We start from the raw sequence: 26,298 nt of genomic DNA on the forward strand, positions 1-26,298 counted from the left end.
CCATTCCCAATCGTATTTGATAATTTCTTATTCACTAGGTTTATACTGGTCTTTTTATTTGGGAAATTTATTAATAAAGAAAGATAGATATATTTTTGATACAGTAATAGTAATAATTTTTTCCATTCCCAAAACCAAAATCTTATTATTGACTCTTTTAATGAAAAGACGCAATAAACGGTGGCCAAACCAATGAAGATCGTTGACCCTCTAAATTTTATGTTATTCAATAAATTCACTCCAAAAAAAATATTCCTTTGAAAAAATAATGAATAATATATCCATAACAAAAATCTTCCAATTTCCTTAATTATGTGTTCCCTATTTTCTTTAGAGAATCTTTAATATTCAAATTCCTTAAATTAAGACTTACAAGTAAGGCATTCAATTCCTTATTTTTCTCGCGCTCATCTTGGAAAACTCTTCAATTTTGGATAACTGTCTCAGAATGGTGAGAATTTGATTTGAATATAACTATAGAAATTCCACCAATTTTTCAACAATTGAGATTTTGGCAAAAAAAAAATAACGATTGAGATCCCAATAAGCTTAAGAAAGCTCTTCCTCTTCTTCACCACAGAAGGAAAATACCTAGCTTCAAAATCCTCTCCCAGCTGTTTCACTTTCGTTCCTCTACCTCTTGTTCCAAACCCACTATTGAAGACTGATTTTGTGAGGTCGTTAACTCTACAACTTCTCTGTCTTTTTTCTTTGTCTATGGAATCATGTTATCTCCTTTCCTTCAACCATCAATTACTCTCTTAATTATTTGAATGCTTCTTTGTCTGCTAGGTTGAAACTAAAGGAGATGGACAGAGTTAGTGAATAACTAGCAAAGCAATCAACTGAATCTGCATTCCCATATTAATATATTACTTTCCCTTCAATTTTATCCTTTTAAGTTTACATTTTCCTAATCTGCATTCCTATCTTAATCTGTCTTTATCTCTCTTGTATTTAGATTAGTTTCTTTAATTATTTATTAATGTCATATTTGAAGATATATTCGTATTTGTGCACTCCTGTTTTGGGTGGCTAATATTGGTTGTTTTTGGTTCCCAGAATCATAGGGAAATGGCTAAAACCATAGAAATTTCAAGAAGCAATAAGCTAGGTGTGCCCGAGCATTTTATCCATAAGAACTGCTTGCAAGAATTCACCCAAAAAGCAGCCATCGCACTCCCGGTATATCAAACCAGAAACGGAGGATCCCCCCATGCTCCAAGGTTTAGAGTTATTGTCATCTAAGACATTTTTGCATGTTAAAGAGGCTAAACAAGCTATTGCAAAATATGCCCTTGAACAAATTAGAAAGATAAAGAATGATGGATTGCATCTACTTAGCAAGGATATGCTTTGGTGAACAGACCCGTTCCTTCTTCGCCACCAGTCAACAATCAACAGCAACAGAAAGTCAGAAAGTCTGCGAGGCTATGACGGGACTTAGTTTACTCCCTCCCTCTGCACCAGCTGCAACTCCATCCAAAAAAGTAAATATCCCTATCCCACCAAAGAGACCCTGCTCTCCCCAGCAAGCTCAGCTTGCTTTCCACTCCATTTTTCTCCTCCCCCCCCCCTCACACTTCTCGCATTCCTTTTCTTATGTACCACAATCCTAACAAACTCCCACACTATCTCCAATCATTCCCTGCCACGTGGTGTCTATTTTGCATGCCCCTGTTTCAACGTTGTTGTGGATGCTGCCCAATACCCTCCTGCCATTTGTCATTTGTTGGTTGGATTGTCCCTGATATTTGCTGGTGATGGTCCAATGCTTCCCCTCCTATTCTTCCGTTTGTATACTCGAGTTATAAGGGGCTTATCAGGTTCTAAAGGTGAAGTCAAGCCTATACACCAACATCTGATTGATGATCAAAGTGCAACCTTCAATCCCAGCATTCCATCTTCAAGGCTCCATTCAAGTAATACTGGCACCCTACATCAATCCCTTTCTCCTATCACAAAATTTGTCTATTCTTCTTGAATTTTCTTAGATTTAATTCAAGATCAAATCTACGCAAACCATCCATTAGATCTATCCCAGACTTTGAACACCCTTCTAACCATCCAATTTCAAGATATAGAAATTTTCCTAAATTCCTTACTCCCTAAACACCCCCCCCCCTAAAAGGACCCTTATATCTTCCAATGTAACCATCCAAATCCAACAAAACTTCGAGGGTCATATCTTTATACCCACATCTCAAGAACTTCCCCCATCCCACACGTCTAAATCCAACCAAACTTCAAGGACCATCTTTTTTTTTTCTTTTTCATTTTTCTTTTTAAATAAGCAATTTTTTGTGTTAGAAAAAGGGAAGAAATAGAATAGGAAATCTCCCAGAACGCAATTGGTGGAAGAAGATCCCAACGAAAAGGGCACTTCTGATGTAAACCAGATCCATGACCACCTAATAAGGGCCCAAGGAACTTACTGGTATCCTATGGCCCTACCAGCAACCCAGGCATATTTGTCCAAGTACAAGGGTATATTGGCAATTTGACACTTTTTCAGTTAAGTCAACTCAGGGTTTCACTAGGTTCAGTATGTTTGTGGGACCTTAGATCTACTTCTATGTTTGAGTTTTGAGTCCTTATTTTGCAAGTTATTAAAGAGTTCTAATTATAGTAGGATCCTAGTTTGCAAAGGAGTCCGTTAGGGTTGTGCTGCTCTTTTCAAGGAATCTACATCTACTCTTTGAAATCAAATTGGATTCCTCTACAGTAAGTTATGAAGGTTCCTTTTGTGAGTTAAAGTCTTAGGAGTTTTAGTTTGATTTGGATTGCTAGAAGAGTCCAAGTTTGATTTCTTTTCTAACGTTGAGTCCTAGTCTAATTTTTTTCTAGGCCGTAAATAAGCCTTCAAACTCTGTAAATAGAAGATTGATTTGATGAAAAAATTTTGATTGAGTTTGGAGGCAAGCTTGAAAGGTCGTGGGTTCCTTTGAGGGGCCTGTGGTTACTTCAAGTGAGCTATTTTCTGCAGAATTTCTGACATACAGCATTCTTTTTCAACCCTAAGAGCGTGCAAGCCCCTTCCCCCAACCCCAGCCCATTCCTTACTTTCCCCTCTTGCCCACAGCCTTCCCCTTTTCCCTCAAACCCTAATAATTCTCAAGTCCCAGCCCCTTCCAACCATTGCGGCAACATTCCTAGGAGTAGGACTCCCCCACCCCTATTCCATTAATCCCTTCCTTCCCGAACCCTATCTTAGTAATTCCAGCCCCTCTCTTCACACTTTCTCTTCTTCTTCTACTTCTTCTTCTTCTTCTTCTTCTTCTTCTTCAACCTTCTAATCTGCGGCAGCTTAGGAAAACCAGACATTACAAAACCAGAATTCTAAAAAAAAAAATCCTAACATAAACCCTAGACTTCCCCTACCCAAGACTTACCCCCATTAGGAGATTACAATCCCCTTCCCTAACCCTCTCTGTGATGTTAGGATTCAACACATTCCCTCCTTCTAAACCCTAAGAGTCACTTGACCCTAATTTTAGCTTGATCCAAACCCTAGAAACCCTAGATTCTTAAGAAACCCCAATTTCCCAAAGCCTAAAACTGGAATTCAATTCTGAAAATTAACTTACTCCTTAAAGCATAAAAATCCAATCCCTTAAGCCTGGCAAAAACTACCCCAGGCCTAGCCTAACCCTTGTATACTCTATCTAAACCCATCCAAACCCCGAGCACCGAAGGTACTTCCAACCTTAGACCGCTGATTCTCAGGAAAGAGGATCCTAGAGTGAGATAGATTCTAGGCAATATTCCAACAACCAAACCCTAGAACTTGGTTCACATCAATTCCATCTTAACCAGGGCCCAAAATAAACCAGAAAACCCAATTGCAATTATAGTCTGAAATAAACATGAGCTTCTGCATCCTTGTGAATAAGCTCCCTTGGAAAATCTATAGGCTGACTGCCAGTCATGAAGTCAGCAGGCTGGTTTTGCTCCCTCCAGCACATGCACAGATTCCCTTTCATACAGGCTAGCCGCCTTCTGTCTTATTTCCCCTTAAAGATTGGACCGTCAAGGACCCCTGAATCCTCATATTAATAATGTCAATTGCAACTTGGAGTCAGATTGGACTGAAACAACTAGTAAACCTTTCAAAATGCAGAGATCTTTAAGCCTTCATAAATTCCTTTCATCTCCATTAATAAGACTTAAAGCTGTTCTCCCTTTCATGCAAAAGCCAGGATAGGAACTCTCCTATTATGTCATATTAGACCTCCATAAGTTCTGGTGAGTGAGTTAGAGCCCCATCACAGTGCAATGCAGTCATATCTTCAGGAGGCTTGAACCAAGAGCAAGCTCTAGGCAGCTTAGACTTCTACTCAACTTGTATATTCCACTTCTCAACTATGTAGGAAGATTTATCATTTCTTTCACAAGCAAAAAGGTTGGTTTCCCACTTTTTCTTGACATCACCTTTGACTTGTTTGATGTTTCTAAAGAATTTGGAGTTCCTTTCAGTCCAGAGGTGTTAAATGGTTTGAACAAAAGAATAATCTTGCAATGCCTGCTATTGCCTCTGTAGTTGCAAAATGTGTTCATCATCCATAGGGAGACCTCTTGCAGCTAGATCCTCATCCTTTTCTCCATGGTAAGCTTGCCATTGATGCATCCCCAAACCAAAGAGCTAAGGTTGCACAGAAAGAGCAGGTGGTCTCTGCTTTCTATATAGAAACAATCAAACAATAGGCTATAGGTTGATTGCACTGGGATATTCCTTTGAACTAAATTCTTCCTGGTTGGTAGGCTATCTCAAAGATATACCCAAGATATGAAGAATGTCAAGGGATATTGTTTGCATCAAGGCTACCTTCCACTATGCAACCTCTTGAGCGCTTTGTCTGATGCATTCCCAAGCTGACTTTGTTGTGAACTGTCCTGTAGCATTTCCTTTCTATGTCACTAAATCATTACACTCCAGAACCAATCTCTCCATCTGTGTCAAATCTCTCCAGACAGCTAACAAGTTTGGGGGCATCCAGTACAATTCGTCCACCTTTCATTACTGATAAATCTGTCCACCTTCTCCATATGTTGGGAGTGGCAGTGCGCAGGTGGTGCCATTGCCAGTCAGCAGGTCAGTAGAGAGGCAGCATATTCTAGTTGACCATGCTCAGCCTTTTAATTTGTTAGGGCCAAAAGCTCCTACCAATAGAAGAAAAAAATACCCAAAATATAAGGACTCTAATACAAAGATGAGAAGGAAGAGTTAGAGAGAAAAGATTGGCTTTTTTACAATGACAGAGGACATTGGTTAGAGGAGTTCGAGAAAACAGATTTACAGAGGACATTACTTACAGAGGACAACGGATACAAATAAATTATGTTTATGTCAGGCTGAGTCACAAGCCTTATCCTAACAAACAATGAATCTAGACAGTTCTAGTCAACATTTATCCCTACCAGAAAAATATACCAGTCCCAAGCCCCATTCTATATATTACTTGCAGAAATTCAAATCAAGATACCTTATTTTGCCTGTTCAACATCTTTAAGCTTCTAGTGCTGCCTCAATTCAAGATATTTTGACAAACTCTGAAACCAATTGTAAACTGAGACAAAATAAACTGCCAGATCATAAGGACCAATTGCTCAATTCAGTAACCAAATGCTGATTCCAATGAGCTAGATTCTTGCCGTCCATCCTTCCATGAAAATACATAAATTACAACTCTAGAAACAATAGAAAGTGAAGTCCCTCAACCTCTTCCATTGCTCCAGGAAATTATAGCACACTTCATATCATGGTTTTCAGATTCTTTGATAATAAGATTGTTTAACTCTATTTTCCATGTTTGTCCTACAAGAAACTTCTATTTTGCCATGTTTGTTTTACAATAAACTTCAACTTACAATCACCAAATTACCACTTCACTCAAATACATGATTTCGGGAGCAATCAACCAAAAATACAGCTGATCAAAAACTATATCTAGCAAAGCAAGATCAAGGTTCTGACGGGCTGACACAAATATCTTTCTACAACAAAATAGTAGGAAAATACGAACACAATAAACCAATCAACTCTACATAATTATCAAAGCACAGTAGTGCACCCGAGGAGATCAGGGAACTGACAATGAAAAGACAGCCATAAATGAAATTATGAAATATAATAAGAACAAGGATCGTACCATACTGTTCTATAAACCTAAGGGCTTTCTCCAGGAAAGACGGAGTTCCATCAATATCTTCCAAAGCAAGTAAAATTGGCCTACCAATAACCAAGGCATTCAATATTCGCTTATCTCTACCTGTAACAGTTTCATACACAATTTAACTCATTTACCTTATCAAGAAGCCAAAAAGCAAGCTAATCAGGATAACAACACTTTGAAATGATATAGAATTATGCAACCTAGACAGTGGAATAGATCTCAGATTCCCATCAGGATTATATAAATTTTACTTGACATCCAAGAAAAGAATTCACAGTTTCTTTCCTTCTTTTTTTATTTTTTATTTTTTATTCCCTTTTGCTTTTAAGTTATAACAAGAGATCAAAAGCACCATTATCAAGTTAGAACCAAAACTCTAGCTCAAACATCATCAGATTCTTGGCTGCAAAAGTAAATTTTTGGAACAGAAAAGGGAGTCCACAATCTAAAACTTTCGAAGCACACCTGAGCAGCTGAGCTTTTGTCGGTTCAACTATACTATGAACTATTTAAGCATAAACCATCAACATTAGCAAAGCTGCTAGTCATATGTTGCAATAGAGAAGCAAACACAACAAGGGGTAACACACTAACACCCACACAAGAAAAATTCATCAGCAACAAGAAGAACAACTACCATGACCATAAGGCAACTAAACGGGGTTGGATGCAATGGATCCGATATAGGCTGAGAAAATAGCGAGACTGAGAGACGTTAAAAGAAATAAAATGGGTTAAGGAACTACAAGAAAGAAGATGAGTAAAGGAAGAAGTCAGAGCACTGGTCAAACCAGCACCCAGGAACATTCCTCTAGAAGGGGTTAATACAGATCCTTGTCATCCAGACGAATCTATCTGCACTACCAAGGTCAAGCCCTATCACATGCATGTCTATTCTTACTAATCGTCCAACCATCATTTAAGGCCTGCCCCAAACTTCTATTAGCTCCGAAAAACTGAATCTGCCAGTTTTCCTTATTGGTACATCCATAGGTCTCCAACGACCATGAACCTACCGTCTCTCATGGTGCTTTGTCTTGAATGGGACCAATTAGTGCAACACTCAAGTTGGCTCTAAAACAACCATTCCTTATTCTATCTCTTCTAGTCTTGCTGCAAATCCTCATCTCATCCATATTACTCTTCTTAATTGGCCAATAATCCACCAAATTTGTCAAAGCCGGTCTTATTAATGTCTTGTAAAATTTCCCATTAAGCTTAACAGAAATATTTTCATGATGGAATACATATGCATCTCTTCATTTGATACATCCCATTCTAATTTTTCAAGAAACAGCATGTTCGATAAGAACCTCCTTGTTAATGGTTGACCCCAGATATCTAAACAAATGACTATGTGGCTGTTCTCATTCATCCAGTTTCACCACTTCATCACCTCTCATGTTTTCCTTAAAGCCACACATCATATATCCTGTCTTTGTTCTGCTTACCTTAAAACCTCCTGTTTCCAAGCTTGCAATCCAAAATTCAAACTCACATTAATCCCTTCCATTGTCTCATACATCACAAAGATATCGTCTACAAATAGCATACCCTAAGGGACCTCATCCTAGATGTGCCTGGTTAAATCATCCATGACGAGTGCAAACAAAAAAGAGCTTCGAGATGATACATTGTGTAACACAATTATAATTGGGAATTCACTACCTCAGCCCTTTGTAGTTTTGACATTTGTCAGCTTGCCTTTATACATGTACTTATTTATGTCCAATAGTTACTCGTGCTCACTCACTTCTCTAGGACAAGCCAGATTAGGTCTCTAGGTACTCTGTCATAGGCCTTCTCTATATCAATAAAGATCAGATGGGGTTTCCATTTGTAAGCTATAAAAAATTCCATAAATCTCCTTTAAAAGATAAATGCTTCTATTGACGATCTCCCTGGCATAGAATGAAATTGGTTCCTTGATATATCAGTTTATCTTTTTTGAGGGTTGAAATGATTTTCCTCTCGAAGTTTCATGGTATGACTCATCAGTTTTTTGCTTACAAATATTGCAATTCATGATATTACCTTTATTCTTATGAATTGAAATATAATCCTCTCATCCAATCATCTAACATTTTATTTTTAATCAAAACCTTGTTTAAAACCTTGGTTAGCCAAGATACCCACCCCATGATATGAACTGGATGATAATATGATTCTATCTCCAAATTGTTCCACCAATCTCTAGCAACACCTACTAGTTTGGTCTTGGCTAGTGTCATCTTTCAGTCCTCTGATAGGTCATACCAGTAAAAGTAGTCATGATGTGAACCGAATTCAAGACCACCCAAAAAGGGCCCAAGAGGCTACTAGTACCCTGCGGCCCTACCAGCAACCCAGGGAATCTCGGCTAGTATACGGGTATTTGGGTAATTTTGCATTTTTCCAATTGAATCAATTTAAGGTTTCATTAAGTTCAGTATCCTTGTGGGACCTTAGATCTACTTTATTTTTTAGTCTGACTTATTATTTGTTAAGTTATTGAAGAGTCCTTTTTAAGTTGAGATTCCTATGTCGTAAGCAAGTCCCCTAGTTGTCATCTTGTTGCTAGGATTCCATATCTACTTTTAGAATCAATTTGGATTCTTCTATAGTGAGATATGAAGGTTCCTCCTATGAGTTAAAGTCCTTGGTCTAGTAATTTGAGCTTGAGTTGTCTTGCAAGTTAGAGTCCTAGTGTGATTTCCTTCCAAAGGCTATTAACTATAAGTACGCCTCCTGACATTGTAATCAGCAAGTTTGATGACAATATAAATGACCGATAGTTGAAAGCAGCCAGAAAAGTTGTGAGCTCCCTAGAGGAAGCCTACGGCAGCTTCAAGAAGAGAAGATTTGCAGATTTTCCAGATTTTCCAGCTACCAACCTTGCATTCCAAGTGAGTACTAAGCCTCCACCCCAAACCCAGCCCCATTCCCTCTTCTTCTCCCCTACCCACAACTCTCCCCTACCCCTCTCAACTCTAATTTCTGCATCTCCTCCCTCCATTGTAGTTCATTCCCCTAACCCTAGATTACTAATCCCAGCCCTATCTCCTCCCCCCCCCCCCCCCCGCCTTCTACTTCTTATTTTCCCCTTCAGAAGCTTGCAGTACCTTCTGGAATCTCCAGAAAACTAAAACCAGAATTGCAGCAAGTATTTTAGAGAATCTAAACCTAAGATTGCCCTATCCCCTTGACCTAAACCCCTCCCTTTTAGAAATTAAGATCCCTTCACAGCCCCCTACCTACGATCCAAGATATCAGCCATCTAAGCCCTAGAATTTCCTCTAATTAATCTTCTCAAAGCCAAACCCTAACCCTAGAATCTTCAAAATCCTAGAACTACTTAACCAATCAACAAAATCCTAAACGCTTTGATATGAACCTGATTTTAAGGTTAGGGATTTCTCAAAAAAATTCCCTAAAACCAAGGCTCATAAGTGCATTTTTTTAGGTTACTCTCGTACCAAAAGGGATAAAAAGTTTTTGACCCTCTAACTACACGTCAATTTATCACAGCAGATGTTACATTCGTTGAGGGTACCCCGTATTATGATCCTAATCATGTGGTCTAAAGACGATAGGTTTGACCCACCCTTTATGTTTGGTTGTACCATTCCCTACTCGAGATACCTAGATCAGAGGAATTGCCTGAGGGAGAACCAAACTTTGGAACTCCTAAGAATCCATAGTACTTCCTGGTCTGGTTGAGATGCTAGTTCAATTTCCACCATTACAAGTCTACCATCGGCAGAAGAAATAAAAACAGTCGTAAGGTACAGCAATCGATATCACTTCTTCTATAGATCCTCCTCCAATGTCTGATAGTCCTAAAGATCTTCCCATTGCTTTGAGGAAAGGTAAGTGTTCTTGTTCCCAACGTTCCAATGTTGTGTATCCTATTTCTCATTATGTTACTACCCTTCACTTGCCAGTTCGGTATCGTACCCTTGCCACGTCTCTATCTTCTATTACAGTTCCATCTACAAATCTAAGGCTCTCTCTGATCCGGGTTGGAAAGCTACCGTAAAGTCTAAAATTAAGGCTCCCCATTCTAGGAATACTTTTGACTCTTATGGATTTGCCTCCAAATAAGAACCTTGTTAGATGTCATTGGGTATTTGTGATTAAACATAAGTCTAATGGATCTATGGACTATGGAGCGCCTTAAAGCGCTACTGGTTGTAAGGGGTATACTCAGACTTATGGTGTAATTTTTTTTAAACTTTCTCCCTTGTAGCTTGTCTGAATTCTATGCATATTTTATTGTTATTGGCAGCTAACTTAGAATAGCCTCATCATCAATTAGATGTCAAAAATGCTTTTTCGGACGGAGACTTGGTTGAAGAAAGAAGTGTATACGTACCAACCTCCTCGATTTGTTGCTCGGGGGAATTCTACTAAAGTGCGTCAACTTCACAAGTCAATCTATGGATTAAAACAGTCACCAAGAGCATGGTTTGAAAAGCCCAATTCAGTACTATCTAAAGTGGGATTTTCTTAGTGTTATTTAAGTCATTCTATCTTGTAAGAAAGACAAAGTCTGGAATTGTGATACTAATTGTTTATGTGGATGACATAATTGTTTCAAGGAGTGGTAATGCAAGCATTGATGACATAAAGAATTTTTTGAGTACCTCGTTCCAGATAAAGGACTTAAGGCATTTGCAGTATTTTCTTGGAATTGAAATTCTTTGAAGCATTCATGGGATTAGCCTTTCTCAACGCAAGTATGTGCTAGACTTGTTGATTGAACTAGTATGCATGGGTGTAAACCTATTGATACACCCATGGACCCTCATCTCAAACTCACCAAGGATGAAGGAGAGGATTTTGTGAATCCGCAGAGATACAAACGGTTGGTAGGGAAGCTTATATACCTAACTGTAACTCGACTAGACTAGTCATATGCTATAGGTGTTGTTAGTGAGTTTGTGCACTCACCTAAGAAGCCTCACTGGGATGTTGTGATGCGTATTTTGTAGTATTTAAAGAAGGCTCTAGGAGTCCAGGGAAAGGGCTTGTGTACAAGAGAAATGCTCATCCAAAATTGTGTGCTTATTCAGATGTAAATTGCGCAGGATCGCGAAATGATCGAAGATCAACTTCTAGTTATTATACTTTCCTTGGAGGAAATTTGGTCACTTGGAGGAGTAAGAAGCAAATTACATTGGCTCGGTCTAATGCTGAGGCAGTGTGTCGTGCTATGGCTCACACAATGTCTAGAATCTTTTGAGTCAAGTCCTTCTAGAAAGAAGTTGGGATTGAAGTTAAAGAGCCAGTTGAGATGTCATAATCAAGCAACAATCTAAATTGCCAGTAATCCAGTATTTCATGAGAGGACCAAACACATGGAAGTGGATTTGCATTTTGTGCAAGATGCAGTCATGAGAGGAGTTATAACTGCTACACCATATGTTGCTTTTGTTGAACAAGTTGGAAACATCTTCACTAAGTCCTTACCTGGTCCAGTCTTTGAGGAAGAATGCCCCAAGCTGAGAGGTGGTGATTAATACACCCCAGCTTGAGGGGGGTGTGATAGCTGAGTGGAGTCTTGGAGAGCAAGCTGTCACAGAATTAGAAAGTGTTGCCTTGGAGAACAAGCTGTTGCAAAATTAGAAAGTTTGGGTGTTCTTCCAAATTAGAAAGTTATTACGTTTCCAGTTGGTTTAGTTTCATATTATCCTTCTTTTAGACAGTTTTAGAGTCTTGGAAAGTTAGTATTTATTTTTGCAATGTACTCAGAATTAGTAAGTTGGTTTTGGGACAGATGTAGTGCTGTACATTTCAACTATAAATAAAAGGTTCCACTGCTACTGCAGAATCGTCTCTGTCCCTTTCTTCTTCTCCTCATTCTCTTTTCTCATCTTCTTCCTCAGCTCTCTAACCTCGTCTTCTAACCTATGGCTGCAACTCAGTAGGAGGGTCTGGTTTGTTATAGAAAGGATGTGGACTGTTATAGGGTTATCCTGATTTGGGAAGTAATGGTATTAACTTAGGCATGGTGACAAAGGGAAATATCTTGGATACCGGACCATGCAGCAAGGCAACGGCTGGGGAAAATCTTGTGATTATTTCTCTTCTTTCTTTCTTCTTTTTTCTTTTCTTTCTTTTCTTTCTTTTCTTTCTTTGTTCTTTTCTTTTCTTTTTTTTCCTCTGTTCTTCTTTCTTTTCTTTCTTTTTCTTTCTTTCTTTTCTATTTCAATTCTGCTGCAAGTTTCAGAAATAAAAGAAAACAAAAAATTTAAAGAAACAGAAAAAAGAGGGAGAGAGAGGCAGCCGCATGAAAGAGAGAGGGGGATCTTCGAGCTGTCTCTGGGGTGGGAAGAGGCTGGGGATGCTTGCACAAGAAGGGAGATGGGTGTCGCAGGTAGGGGAAGAAAATATTAAGACTGCTTGTAGATGCTGGAGATTGGAAGAAGAGTGCTAGAATGCCGGAAGAAGGTGCTGATCTTTGAAGAAGAGAACTCTCAATCTTTTACTCGACCGCAGCCTTCACAACGAGACCACAATCCTAAATCAATTATTTTTCAAATAATCAGACTTGAAAATACAATGAAAGACTAGGCTTATTTATAGCCTTATAAAGACTCCAACCTAAGTGGAATTCCTTTATAGGCTAGGATCTCCCTTACAATTAATCTCAGCCACACAAATATATATTTAATTTAAACTCAAAAACTAATGGAATCTTCTTGAAAATTGATTCCTCCTAAGACTCTAGGACTCTTAACATAAGGAAAGGAACTCTTCTTATAATAAAAGACTTACAAGAGTCCTTTATAAAAAAAATCCTAAGGACTCAAGAACTCAACTTTAAATCAAACAAGACTCTTGAAAATTAAGTAGTTAAAAATCTGAAATTTAATTCCAACATATATTTAGCTGGAATTGACCAACCTACCCTTCTTAGGGTTCGGCCAGCCCTAGATGCACCACCTTGATGGGGGCCTTGGGGCCCACAGAAGGGTTTCGGCCAGGTGAGTGATCCTTGTACACATCACCCTTTTAGGATGGCATCCCCATCCCACCTTGAAGACTCAACCGTAGCCCTAACACTAGTTCAAACCCTAGAAATTCTAGAATCTGAAAAAAAAACCTAATTCCCAAAACCCTAGACTTAGAACTCAATTCTGAAAATAAATTACCAGCACAGGATTAGACTTGGATCTAGTAACCCTAGCCAAACTTAACCCTGCCCCATTCCCAACCCAAGAACCATCTTTCCAGCCCGAATCCCATAACCATAGGGTATGACAAACCCTACAAGACTGCTGACTCACTCGAAGAGGATCTTCAGGGTGGACCTAGACCTAGGGTTTGCATCAATTTATTGAACCCTAGATCCTAGATCACATCAAGTTGGTATCAGAGCGAGCATGAATCAGCATTAATCAAGCCATGAACGAATCAGTTGTACGTACCTAGAGAGAACCCGAAATAGATTTGAACCTTCTTCCAAGTTCTAACAAAAAATTAACGGACCTAGTTCCTTTCCATCAAATATAAACTAGTCTCAAAAATAAAGACCAGAGAACAGCATAGGGTGTTATACCATTTGAACTGAAACTGTGAAAGACATTCAAAATCAATGCACAAGAGAACCACCAATAATTCCTTAAAATCTGGAAGGAAAAAAGAGATCTACCATAAAGAATGGAGAGCCCTTAGTTCTAGAAGAAAATATAAAAAGAATGGACAAGAAGTAGTAGAAGAAAATATGGGAGAGACCTCATGTGAATCGTGAGGGACTCAAACCCAAGCCACTTTGTTATAGAACTTACATCAGATCTAAGTAACAATAGGAAAAGGGACTCAGTCCAAAACTCTCTTGGACTAATCCCAAGAGATACTTCTTGTTCTCTTTTACTTTTCTACATTTATTCTAACACAAGCTACTAAATAAATAATCTAACTCCTAAAGTACCCTTGGAACATAAATCTAACAGCAACCCACGTTTGTCAGATCAGACAGACAAAATCCTTTTGGGTTCTAGATTCAGTTTCCCCATGTACATAGGGTTTTCTTCCCATACAATTTCTCAAAATCAGTGTTACTTTTGTTATATGCTAGCGAGCAAGACAAACTGGATATGTGGAGCAATACAAGGCCATGAACCAGAATTTAAGCAGCATATACAAACATAATAGGTATTAAATTAACAATAAATGTGGACATGAATATGGAAAAGAGAACCATACACTGCTCTGGGTTGCCCTCATCAGCCGCATCATTCCTGAAAATACCATTTTGTCCCATCACAAGAGCTGCACTTGGTGCTTGTGCCAAAGCAGTCTCAAGTGCATTCTTCCACTCATATAGATCCTCTGATGTCTCAGCCTAGCATAACCCCCCCCCCCCCAACAAAAAAAAAAGAAAGCATTACAATTTTGTATAGAAAAGGACGCAAATTTTCATAAGAAGACATATTATTAACCATATTGAGAAACCTCATTTTGAGCATGTTTCTCAGTTCTAAACTTGATTAACAGTTGTTCTCAACTACAAAGCAGTAGTCAGTTACAAGCACTTTGGCAATAAACTAACCAGCTTGATATGTAATGAAGATGCACAATTTAACTCGTCAAGCAATGCAGTCAAAGAAATTTTTCATTGGACAGGCAGCAGAAATTTTATTTAGATTAGGGCAAGAAAGCACTGAATTGGAAGCCTAACAATACATGTAGGCTATGTAGCCAACCCCATTTAGTTGGGACAAAGGCTTATTGGTTGTGGTTGTACAAGAGAGTACCAGATGTAAAGAGGAGCACAAAGCAGCCCCAAAAGGAGAAGAGGAAGAAAGGACAGAAAAAAGAGCCACCCTGGGCATCAAACAGACCCCCAGTGACCAATCCAACATCCACCATCCTACAACTCACTCCCAACAAGGAACACATTAGTCCAGGAAATTGCAAAGAAAGAAAAGGGAAAGAGATAAAGAAGAAGACTGACAAAAGAGAGAAACAATGGACGAAAAGCACCAAGCCTCCAAGGAATTTCTCCATAGTTCCTTAGATTTTACTGCAAATAACAAACGGAGAGAATTTTCTATCCTCTCCTGTTTCTACATTAACATTTTCAGACGAAGTTTTTAGCTCCTCACCAATACTTCCTTAGAATTGAAATTTTGCTTTTTAAGAAAGGAATCAGCCTATCCCAGCAAAAATATGTGCTGTATCTGTAATCTGACCCAGGTTTGCATCCCTCTAAGTCTGTTGATATTCCACCAGACCTCATCACAATCTAGGGCTGACAATGGTGAAAATCCTGAAGATAAAACACCATAACTGAAGTTTGGTTGGTAAACTTATTAATTTGAGCATTACCCAACCAGACATATCCTTTGCAGTGGGTAATTTGTCAGTTTAAGCAGTCTTCCAACGATCCTCACTGGGAGGCAGCTTTTGACATTCTACAGTATCTTTATTGCAGCTCCAGGAAATGGACTTATTTATAAATCACACCAGAGAGTAGATCTGGTTGGGTTCTGTCCATGATCTGTTTATGATAGGTCCACAAATATTTACTCCTGTTGGTGCACCAACAAACAGTCTTCTGTGGTAAGATCTAGTGCTAAGGTTGATTATCATCAAGCTATGTTTCATACTACAGCTGAGCTAATGTGGATGAAATCATTATCGCAGGAATTGGGATTTGTTCTGTGATACGAAGCTGCCACCCACAATGCAAGCAAGCTGGGATCCCAGGAGAAAACCAAACAATTCAAGTTGACTGTCATTCCCATTATGCACCTTTTATCTTCTTTGCAGATCATGTTGGTGACCTTTTTACTAAGCCCTTATTCAGTCCAGTGTTCTGGAAGGGTTGTTACAAGCTGGGCATAGGTGATCTGGTGCTCCAGCTCTTGGGAGAAGTCCCTCTATTGTGGGGTAGTTTCCTAGTTTATTCCTTTACTTTAATTTTGTTTTTTGGAGTCTTAAGTTCTGTTATGGACATTTTACTTTCCTAATCTGATCAAGAAACCTATGTATTGTATCTACCTTATTCTATGTAAGATTGGGGAAGCTTAAATTGCCTCTAAGTTCTCTTAGCAGTTTGCCTCTCTCCTTCCTAGTTTCTTCCACTCTCTTTTCTGCTGGATTTATTTTCTAATATTGTAAAACATATAAAAGTACCTGATTAAATTACTGATTTGACTTATAAAAGGAAATTCTAATCGCCCTCATCACACTCAATAAAGTAAATTGTTGGGGACCCCAACCCTAACAAGAAGTTTGAACAACAGAGTTAAGAGGATAGAACCACCTTGAGCGTAAAAGCTCGCCCATCACGACCATCAGGGAAGAGCACAGTCAAGAGTTTTTTATCTTCTTTGACTACCACACTGTAAATGTAAAACATAGAAAACATTTTAGCGAAGAAAACAGAATGCCACACAGTAATAGTCAAGAGTAACAATAAAGTGTGAAAATCCCCCACCCCTAAACAGAAAGGAACTGAAATTCAAAGAAGCAAGCCAACCTGCCTGAGTTGTTTAGGTCAATACCGCCAAGTGTAAGATTTACCTCACCGCCTTTTGGAGGAGCAACATTCTAGAAATAAAAACAATAGTCAGGAAAGCCTTCCGTATATTTGCACAACAAAATATATGTCATTGTTTATAATAACAACTTGATGACTGCCAAAAATAATAATCACAGGAAGTACCTTTTAAAAAGAATTTTCTAATTAACACTCTTTAAACTGTCTAGAATTTTATAACCTTAATGTGTTCCACAACCAGGCTGCTGTCCACCTCAACAACCATTACCATGACCACAACCTCCTGAACCTCTACCTCTGCCATGACAATGGCCTGCAGTGAATGTGCATTGCCTTTTGAAGAAGAAGAAAAACAGATTCTGTGAAGTCAAAGCACTGAATATGGGAATATGCATCAAAAGTGGGGACTCCAGTTCGTGACCTTTACCAGCTTCTAACTCTAGGACTAAACCAGCCAAAAATTAGAAACATTGAATCCATGAGTCTCCAACTTCTCAATATCAGTAGTGAAGTTAAAAACATTCATCTCCTCTACCATTCCCCCGAAAGGCACCATAATACTCCTGTATTGACTTCCCAAACTGTCTAAATATCAAATAATCAATCAGTAAGATCACAAATCCTAGTAATCTTCTCTTGGGGAAACATTTCCTGCAGATCATCCCAAACACCTTTGGAAGTGTTATGAAACATAACATTGGCAGCAATATCCGACTCCATGCTGTTTCAGAGCCAAATATAATTAATGACATTTTCTTTGTCCTTTCTGCATAAGCCTCATAGCAGATTCTTTTTTACTGTCCGACAAGTAGGAGGACCTGAATGTGAAGCTTTCCTTTGACCATGATGTACACCTTTACAGCTTAGGCCTAAAATAGGTAGTTTACATTTCATTCAAGTTTGATCGATGTAATTTAAACATTGACATTGTCCACAGCAGCTTTGGAATCAGCCATGAGAATTTTAATAATAAAAAAAAAATTCAGCAGTAATATGGGAAGTATTCAATAATCTAGGAATTCAGACAAACTACACCATGTGGAACCCGGCCTCAATACCAGCAGCTCTTCAAGTAGGAAAAATAAAAATAAAATAAAACCTTCAATAAACACCACTGGTACTGCAGGAAATGCTAAATACCAGCAGCATAGGAGAAGCAACCCAACAGTACATTGAGGCATTGAGCAAAACAAAGAAACTGCAATGAGGTATTCAGGAGATTATCAAACCAGACTCAGCATCACATGAGAGGTCTTGAGTTAGTTACATAGCACCCAATCACAATCACAACAAAAGCCTAAACATCTTAAAGTCATTATTGCAAAAAAAAACTCAAAAAAGACAAACCCTAGAGATCGTGCAGAAGAATAAGAGGAGAAACCATCACTCTCGTCACAATAGCTCTAATACCAAGATAGAAAACAGAATCTTGTAACCAGATTTATAGAGAAGCAGAAGGTGGAAGAAGAGAAGGAAGAGAGAACCAAATTAGAGAAACTTGGCCTGCACTCCTGGAAAAATCAGATTGCAGGTGTGAATTATAACTTAAGGAATTGGACACTGAAAGGACAAGACTCCCTTAGTGTAGCTGACACACTTACAAAGAAACAATAAAGGTAGATTTAATTGACTATCCTATCTACTTAACACTAAACATAAGTAAAACTCTAAAATACCCCTAGCTTTAGTATCTCAACAGCTTTGAAAACCCTTTTACAGCCTTGACCCCTGAGAACTAGGGAAATAGAACAAGGGTCAATCAGGATGCATTGAGTTCCATATACACCCATATAGGTGTCATTTTGACATTCCCAACTCAAAATGCGCTAAGAGTTGACAGGATGCCATTATGAATGTTAAGCCTAGACCAATCATCAACCTAGAAACAGAAATGAATTCCTCAGGTCACCACTCAACAGTTCTCATGACCTTATTCCGACAAAGCAAAAGTATTTCAGTTACCTAAGAGGTTCACGGTTGATTTTAAACATTTTCCATTAATTTGGAACACAGAAACTAAGTTAAATCAATTCCATGGTGGACAATGTGCAACTGTCAAGGTAAAAAAAAGCTTGACCTTTCAGAGCCTGAGTGCCTAGACCAAGCGGAGCATGCACATATCATTGAACTATGAAGTACCCAAGAGACAATTCTCAAGACAATCTCATGGAATTTTTCCAATGTCTACTACAAAAAAGATCAAAAGAAAATTTACAACTAATGAGACACAATTACTTACTGGATCACTTCTGAAGAAGACCAATGAAGTACGAGTTAAGATAAACCATCTTTTCTTCCATGATGTCCATCCTATCCCTACATATGGCAGTTGCAGGATATTAATTACAGATAAGCCAAATACATAAGTGGCAGAAAAAAATATTGGTTCAGAATCTGTAAAAATTTTTTTTAACACAAAAGAGAAAATATAAAAATTAAAGACCAACATAACAACATTGCATCCTAGACGAGTGCAAAGACTATATACCACCTCAAACATCCTCAATCTCCAGCCAAATTTCCAAATTAGTACCTCTCATAATTAGGCTCCATAATTTTATTTTTATTTTTTTGGATGAAGAATTAGTGATTTTTGTTATCACATCATGAGTCAGTTAGATCAACTTGGAAGGCGGGTCAATTTAATCTAGCATCGGAGAACAATTACACAGGCAAGATAAGTTCAAAGGGCAACACAACTACAAGACAGACGGTAAGACTGGTAGCTGGTACAGAGCTACAAATTCCTTGTTTGGATTCTCTCTATTTGTGAACCTAAGAGAATTCAACCTATCCCTAGAAGACTAGAATACAAATCAAAAGGCTGAGTAGGCATTTGATAGCTCTCTCAGAAAACGTTTTTCATGTTTTCATGTGCTTTGAGAACAAAAAAAAGCTGAATTGTGTATGATATTTGTTTGCTTTTCTATGCCCCAAAAACAGATCAGATGTAAATCTCACTCAAAAGAAGGTTTTGCAGAACACTTCAAACTTCTTTTTCTGTTTCAGAAAACAGTTTTAACCAAAGTGTGCCTGATAAAAAAAGCCCCCAACACAGCCCCAGGCTGCTCACACTAGACAAGGGACTCCATTATCTCTCTGAATGGCATCCCTCCAGATTTTTGTGGAAGGAATTTCTACACTGAAGGAAGAGATAAACTTTAGGACTTTAGGGCTCCGATGGTATTTCTTCTCCATTGAAGGAAAGCAAGGGGGCGAAGAAGAGAAGAGTGAACTATTGGTGGTGTTTCTCGAAAAAATGAGTGATTTCATCATATGGAATTCCTTTTTAGAGAGAGACACAATGGACTACAATTGTGGATGACGTTCTCCTTGAGAAATTCTCAATCAAACCATCCTTTCGTCACCCTGCATGATGAATGCCAATGATGATCATGTAAACCACGAAATTAAAGAATAGGATAAGAAAACACCCAAAATGTGTGAAGGGTGAAGATTCCATCTCTTTCACAAGAACTGAGCAGCTTCAAACTTCCCAGTTCCCACCAGTTTTAGTTTCTACATTTGGCTCTGCTTCAGTGTCTCTGAATCCCTGCACTACGAAGCTCCCATAAAATGGTGATGAGCTCTTGAAGTTCTAATTGGCTCTGCAATGTGATGGAACTGATACACCGATCGACTGTTCAAAATGCTTTTCTGGCAAAAATGGGGGCCTTTAAGGAACCGCAATGGACAAACAAAGCCGTTCTCATTGTGGAAAATGTGGTTGTCCAAAGGATGCAAAAGAATTGTTCAAAGAAATGCCTCAGAGAGATGGTGGGTCGTGGAAAGCAATAATAACTGCTTGTTCACAATGTGGCTTTGCTGAGAAAGCGTCTAAAATGTTCTCCTGCATGACTAAGACAGGAATTGCTCCTAACGAGATCAACTTTGCTAGTGTTCTTGAGTCCTATGCTGTGATTCTTTCCAGGTAAGTGCATGGGCTTATTATAAAATATGGCCTTTGCTGGAATGTGATTTTGGGTAGTTCATTGGTTGATGTTTATGGGAACTGCCGGATTACTGATGACGCTCTTAGAATGTTGATAATGTTGTTTTTGTAATTGTCAATACTTCTTAAAAGTTTAAACTTCACCAAGAACATATTTCCTAGAATGTGTTTATTAATCGTATTTTTGTTCAGAAAATGTTTAAGAAATATTTTTGGAATGTGTACAAAATATTTTTTGAGCATAGAAGAACCAAAAAACATTCTTTGTGAAAAACTGGGCTCCTAGCATAGAAACGTTATAAAACGCATACTGAGTAAACTGGACCACTTTCACTTTGCACCTTCTTGGCTTACCCTGATTTTTTAAAACAGAAGAAACCTTACACAATTAATTAATAGATTAATTGTGATCCATCTTCTTGTGAATACAGTGGTTTTACTTCAGGGGAAAAGTATAGACATAAAATAGAAGTCAACATATCTCTATAAATAGTTCTGAATTGCTTGGATCACATGCTAATTATGGACATTACCTTATTTTGTTTAACTTATCAAAAGACCAAGTTATCGAAAAAAAACATTTTCAAGTAATAGAAAACCCAACACACCTTTGGATGAGATAAGAAGTGGTCCACTCTTAAAAACCTGCAAGGAATACAAGGGTTAAGACAGAAGAGCATTAAGCATTTTAATAAATGAAAAACACGAAAACGAGGGGGAAAAGAGCATCTAAAATATTGCCGAAGTCTGATCTCAAGATAAGATCAAGCATACAGAAAAAACTAGTGCAAAATTTTATATGCTGCTGCAGAATTGATTTACACATCAAAACTTTAATAATGAATTAGATTCCCCCATTGACTAACCAACTAACCAATTAGCAAACTAAGGCCAGTGCTTGGGAACACAAGAATGAAAAGGCAGAAGCTCCTTTTTGAAAACTGACTTGAAGATAACATCGAAACATCACTTGAACCAGAACCCCGGTCTCTTCACCAATGGATCACTTTGTCACCAAGGAGTTTTACAGATGGAACTAAATTTAAGTTGAAAATTGATTGAGATATCTTAAAATTGACACTTTGAGACAACCCTCAAGATCAACACTGGATAATACCAAGTTTTGACCATATTTAGTAAATTTTGATAGTTTCAACCTTTCAAAAATCTCAATTTCAACAACAAGCCTTGTTCCAACTAAATGCAGTTGGCTACATGGATCATTGCCTTCCAATCAGCTCCATTTGAGGCCATACTAGATACAAGGCTTAAGCTATGCATATTCTTTCTCACCACTTCTTCTAAGGTTATCTTAAGTCTGCCCTGTTTCTTCTAATTCCTTCAATCCGAATTAAATAACTTCTCCACATTCGGACATTTAAAGATGATGTAACCAGCCCCAAACATCCCCAAAAGTGTCAAAAGAGGGCCCCAGCCCATGCCAAAGTAGGAGCCAAACCAGGGGTGCCGAAGCAGACCAGGGGCAAATTGGTCATTTTCCACCCCTAGTTCGAGTCATATTTAGTAGGGGCTAAGTCCAGTTTTAAATGGAATTTAGTTCTTTTCTTTCTTTTTTTCATTATTTTTGGAGTCCAAGTTGGTAAGTAATTCAGTGTTTGTTTGTTAGCTGTTGAGTGGTTAGTTGATTAGGATAGGATTCCTTATTTTAAGGAACCTTATCTTAAAGTTGGTTTTAAGTTGTTTATATTAGTAGTATCAGAGCTGCTGGTTCCAGCAACTCCTAGAGCTTTTGATCACCATGGATAATCCAGAATTGGGTCAACAGATGGAACAACTTCTGAAGGCCCAGCAAGACCTGATGGTACAACTTCTGAAGGCCCAAAAAGACCTTCTTATACAGTTCACAGAGATGAAAAACAGAGTTACCACCCTTGAACAATCCAAGGCAACAGATCAAGTACAGACTCCACCACCTAGACTTAATTCCCCAGTTGAACAATAGAGTTACCACCCTTGAACAATCCAAGGCAACTGATCGAGTACAGACTCTACCACCTAGACTTAATTCCCAAGTCTATATCCCTCATGGTGAAGGAGCTAGTGGAACCAGAAGATACAAAGAAGAGGAACCAGAGCACTATCATCCCTGGCAATCTAGAGATAGAAACGGCTATACCAGAAAGTCCCGCCATGAAAATCAAGAGTATGAGAGGTATGATACAGATGAGGGTCAACCAAGGAGGCAACCAATGACCTAGCAATCCTTTGAAAATTATATGAAGGCCTACTTCAATTGTGGCCAAGACCCAAGAAGGGGAGCAGATCATCACAGAGTAAAGCTAGAACTTTAAGAATTCAACGGGTGCCTTGACCCACAGGTACTCTATGACTGGAGAGCAGCCCTCGGCGATTTCTTCGAATGGTATGACCTATGAGAAGAAAGGAAAATGCAGCTGGCTAAGACCAAACTAATTGGCACAGCAAGAGAGTGGTGATTCACCAGAGCTAGAGAGCTCCACCTAGAAGACATAGAACCGCTTACTTGGAATCAGATAAGATCAAGAGAAGAGAATTGACAGACAAGTATCTCCCAAGACGTTACAAGGCCAAACTCCAAGACCAGTTCCATACCCTAAAACAAGGTAACTTAATAGTTTCAGAATACATTCAGCAGTTTGACACCCTTGGTTTCCAGGACCGGCACAAGGGAAATCCCACTTCAGTCCCTGACTAGATTTAAGTTGGGACTAAAACCAGAGATCCAGCTAGCCCTAGGAGTTATTGATATTACTGACCTGGGGACTTATTTGACAAAGCCCGGGCCAAAGCCCTACTGCCCCAAAAGAAGCTACCCAACCAAGATGCCAAAAGAGACCCAACCCTCACTATGATTCGTCCATCATCCACCAACCCCAATGCTCCACCACTTCGGATGGATGTCAAGAGAAGCTTCCCCACCACCATCAACCCTGGGGGATGTTACTACTGCCATGAGACGGGTCACAAAGCCAAGGACTGTCCACAAAAGAGAGGAGTCACAGTGTTTGACTCCAACCAATAGGAACAGGAAGAAGAGGTAGTATATGCCCCACTGGAAGACAAGTCAAATACACCTTGCTCAGAAAGATGGCAAGGCCTAACCACCTCAATGTGGTGGCCAAGAACTTAGTGTCAGACACTGAACCAGAGGAATGGAAGAGAAATAGCATATTTTAATCAAGGTCAAGGTAGGGCTTATAGCCCAGACAATTGTTGACAATGACAACAGCATTAATGCAGTTTCAGAAAAGTTTGTCAAGAAGGCAAGGCTGAAGACTGAGAAGCACCCACAACGATACAAGGTAGCCCTCCTGAACAGTGCAAAGGTGAAGGTTCACACCAGAATGTCTAGTACCAGTAAGTCTTTACTCATATTCTGAAGAAGTTTGACGCAACGTTGTTCCCATAAAACTGTCGACCATCATCTTCGGCAAACCTTGGCTCTATGACAATGATGTTGCTATCTCCAGCAAAGAGAACACTTGCACCTTCAGGCATAGGGGCAAGAAAATTACACTCCTAAGAAGCGAGCACTCCGCACCAGTCAAAGGAGCCCCAACCCAAAGCAGCAACTCACGATGACTCCCGTAAAAAAAGTACTAGAACCTGACAAAAACTTCAAATTCATTGAGCAAGGGCAAGCAAGGATCAAGAAGACTGAACCAGCCTACATCAGCCCTTCATCAGGGATGTACAAATTCAAGACAAGAAGAGCCGATGTAACCAGCCCCAGACATCCCCAAAAGAGTCAAAAGAGGGCTTAAAGTTAGTTTTTAGTTGGTTACATTAAAAGGCCTCCATTGAACTTGGTCATGTCATGCCACCTCAATCGATTTCTCATAGGTTATTATTTATGGGAGGTACTTCTAGACCAGCTCTAATATTATCATTCCCTACCTTATCCTTTCTAGTTTCGTCATCATCCATCTTAGCATCCTTGTTTTTGCTACACTGAGTTTATCTATATGATACTTCTCAGCAGCTCAATAGTTTGCACCATACATCACAGTTGGTCGTACGGTAGTCCTACAGAACTTCCGTTTGAGCTTTAAGGGAACATGTCGATCACATAAAACCCCAAACACGCCTCTCCACTTTATCCACCCCATGTCTAAAAGCCGAATTTCAACCAGTCCCAAAAATACCAACTTTCAACCAGTTTCTGTAGTTTCCACTAAATTCATCCAGCCCATGACATTTCAATTTTGGCCCAAAAAGATACTAGGTTTCACTCTAAACTTGGGACATATTGGTTTCAGCCAGTAAAAAGGCATTGAAGCTAAGATTTGAAACCATGTTTTTACCAACCAACAGTTACTGCTTTCATAAATTCAGAAGGTTTCCATTGGGTCTGAGTTTTGACCAAGAGGTTCAAACTTCAGCCATTAATTGGATTTTCCAACTACAAATCCTTTCCTATCATGATGGGTGTGAATTTACTCATCATTTCTAACACATTATAAGTATTACTTCATCAGAAACTGATAAGAAGCAGCACAAAAGATTGAAATTTGGTAGAAAAGGGAGACTTGATGAAGTATTATAATTCAGTATTCAACTATTAGCAAGATAACTTCTGTTATTTTTAGGGGGAGAGCGCCTCAGGAAGGACAAAATAAATATCAGTAGACGACCCTAGATGTAAAATGTGAATCCAATGGCAAACAAGAGACAAAATTGATAAATGATCAATTACCGTATTGCCAGCACGATTTCGCAAATGATCCGGTGGGGCAGTGGGAGGACCAGCTGAATCACCATCTCCCTTTAGAGAAACAAAAAAAAAGTTACATTGTTATTTTCCTTTCTTATATATTAACAAAACGACCTACATCGAGCCACAATTTCACGGAGGGAGGAAAAATGACAAAAGAAAATCATTCTGCAAATCATGATCCAATATTCCTGAACCTACGCATTCTCACCTGAGAAGAGTCTGCGTTTCGGGTAACCATTAGACTATCACTGAGCAAGAATCAACAACCACAACATAACTCAAAATCCTGCATTGCCAATATCAAAGAACAACAATGACAAATAAAAGCAATTAGAACATGAACGTTTTCCACTCAGATACGATCATTTCCCCTGAAATTAACCAATCAAGATTCATGCAGATCAACAATTCAGGAAAAAGCAAATGCAGATTAAGAGTTGCATACCTTGACACAAGGGGAAAAGTGAGCGAGAGATAGCACAAGGTGCGACCTTTCTGTCTCCCCCTTGCGTTCCCTGAATTTCCAATGGAAATCCGTTGGTCAATCGTCTGATTTCGAACACGCCCGGAGATTGCGGAAGCACTTGCCCTTTAACTTTATATATGTGTGCGTATTTGGAGGGAAAACTTTGATGGCATTTTCCTTCTAAATCCGGCTAAAATTTCGGTCATATCGGTCAGAAATCCAATCGACGGAGACCTACTGAGTCTGTTCACCATCATACGAGGGACGGCAATCTATGTGGGTCCCAGGTTTATTCTGACCAGCACGCGCGTAATGGCCAGGCTGACCATGCCTCCCACGTCCTATTAATTTGTTAATAATAAAATCTCTTTTTTTTTTTATGAAAATAACATAATAACATAATATCCTTTAGTTTATCAAACCTATGGATAATATTAATTTTAACCAATATCAATCGAATGACTAGTTAATTAATCACCAATCATTTGCACGTCTATG

At 38.8% G+C, this 26,298-nt stretch overlaps 1 protein-coding gene across 1 annotated transcript in view; it reads right to left on the minus strand.

Annotated features, from left to right (window-relative positions):
- The window catches only part of LOC149018162 (rho GTPase-activating protein REN1-like), a 55,421-nt gene extending 29,328 nt beyond the window's left edge, over window positions 1-26,093 (minus strand). The window contains exons 1-9 of the mRNA XM_089152473.1: window positions 25,780-26,093; window positions 25,543-25,620; window positions 25,314-25,382; window positions 21,226-21,262; window positions 18,905-18,981; window positions 16,645-16,715; window positions 16,429-16,507; window positions 14,364-14,502; window positions 6,150-6,269 (exon numbers count right to left, since the gene is read on the minus strand). Coding sequence (XP_089008599.1) covers window positions 6,150-6,269; window positions 14,364-14,502; window positions 16,429-16,507; window positions 16,645-16,715; window positions 18,905-18,981; window positions 21,226-21,262; window positions 25,314-25,382; window positions 25,543-25,572 — 622 coding nt within the window. The 5' untranslated portion in view covers window positions 25,573-25,620; window positions 25,780-26,093. The remainder of the gene's footprint in view (window positions 1-6,149; window positions 6,270-14,363; window positions 14,503-16,428; window positions 16,508-16,644; window positions 16,716-18,904; window positions 18,982-21,225; window positions 21,263-25,313; window positions 25,383-25,542; window positions 25,621-25,779) is intronic.
- Window positions 26,094-26,298: the final 205 nt, after the last annotated feature.

Source organism: Hakea prostrata, chromosome 4 (genome assembly GCF_041222555.1).
Source record: "Hakea prostrata isolate BN-2017 chromosome 4, UWA_Hpros_2, whole genome shotgun sequence".
In the NCBI taxonomy this organism is placed as follows: Eukaryota; Viridiplantae; Streptophyta; class Magnoliopsida; order Proteales; family Proteaceae; genus Hakea; species Hakea prostrata.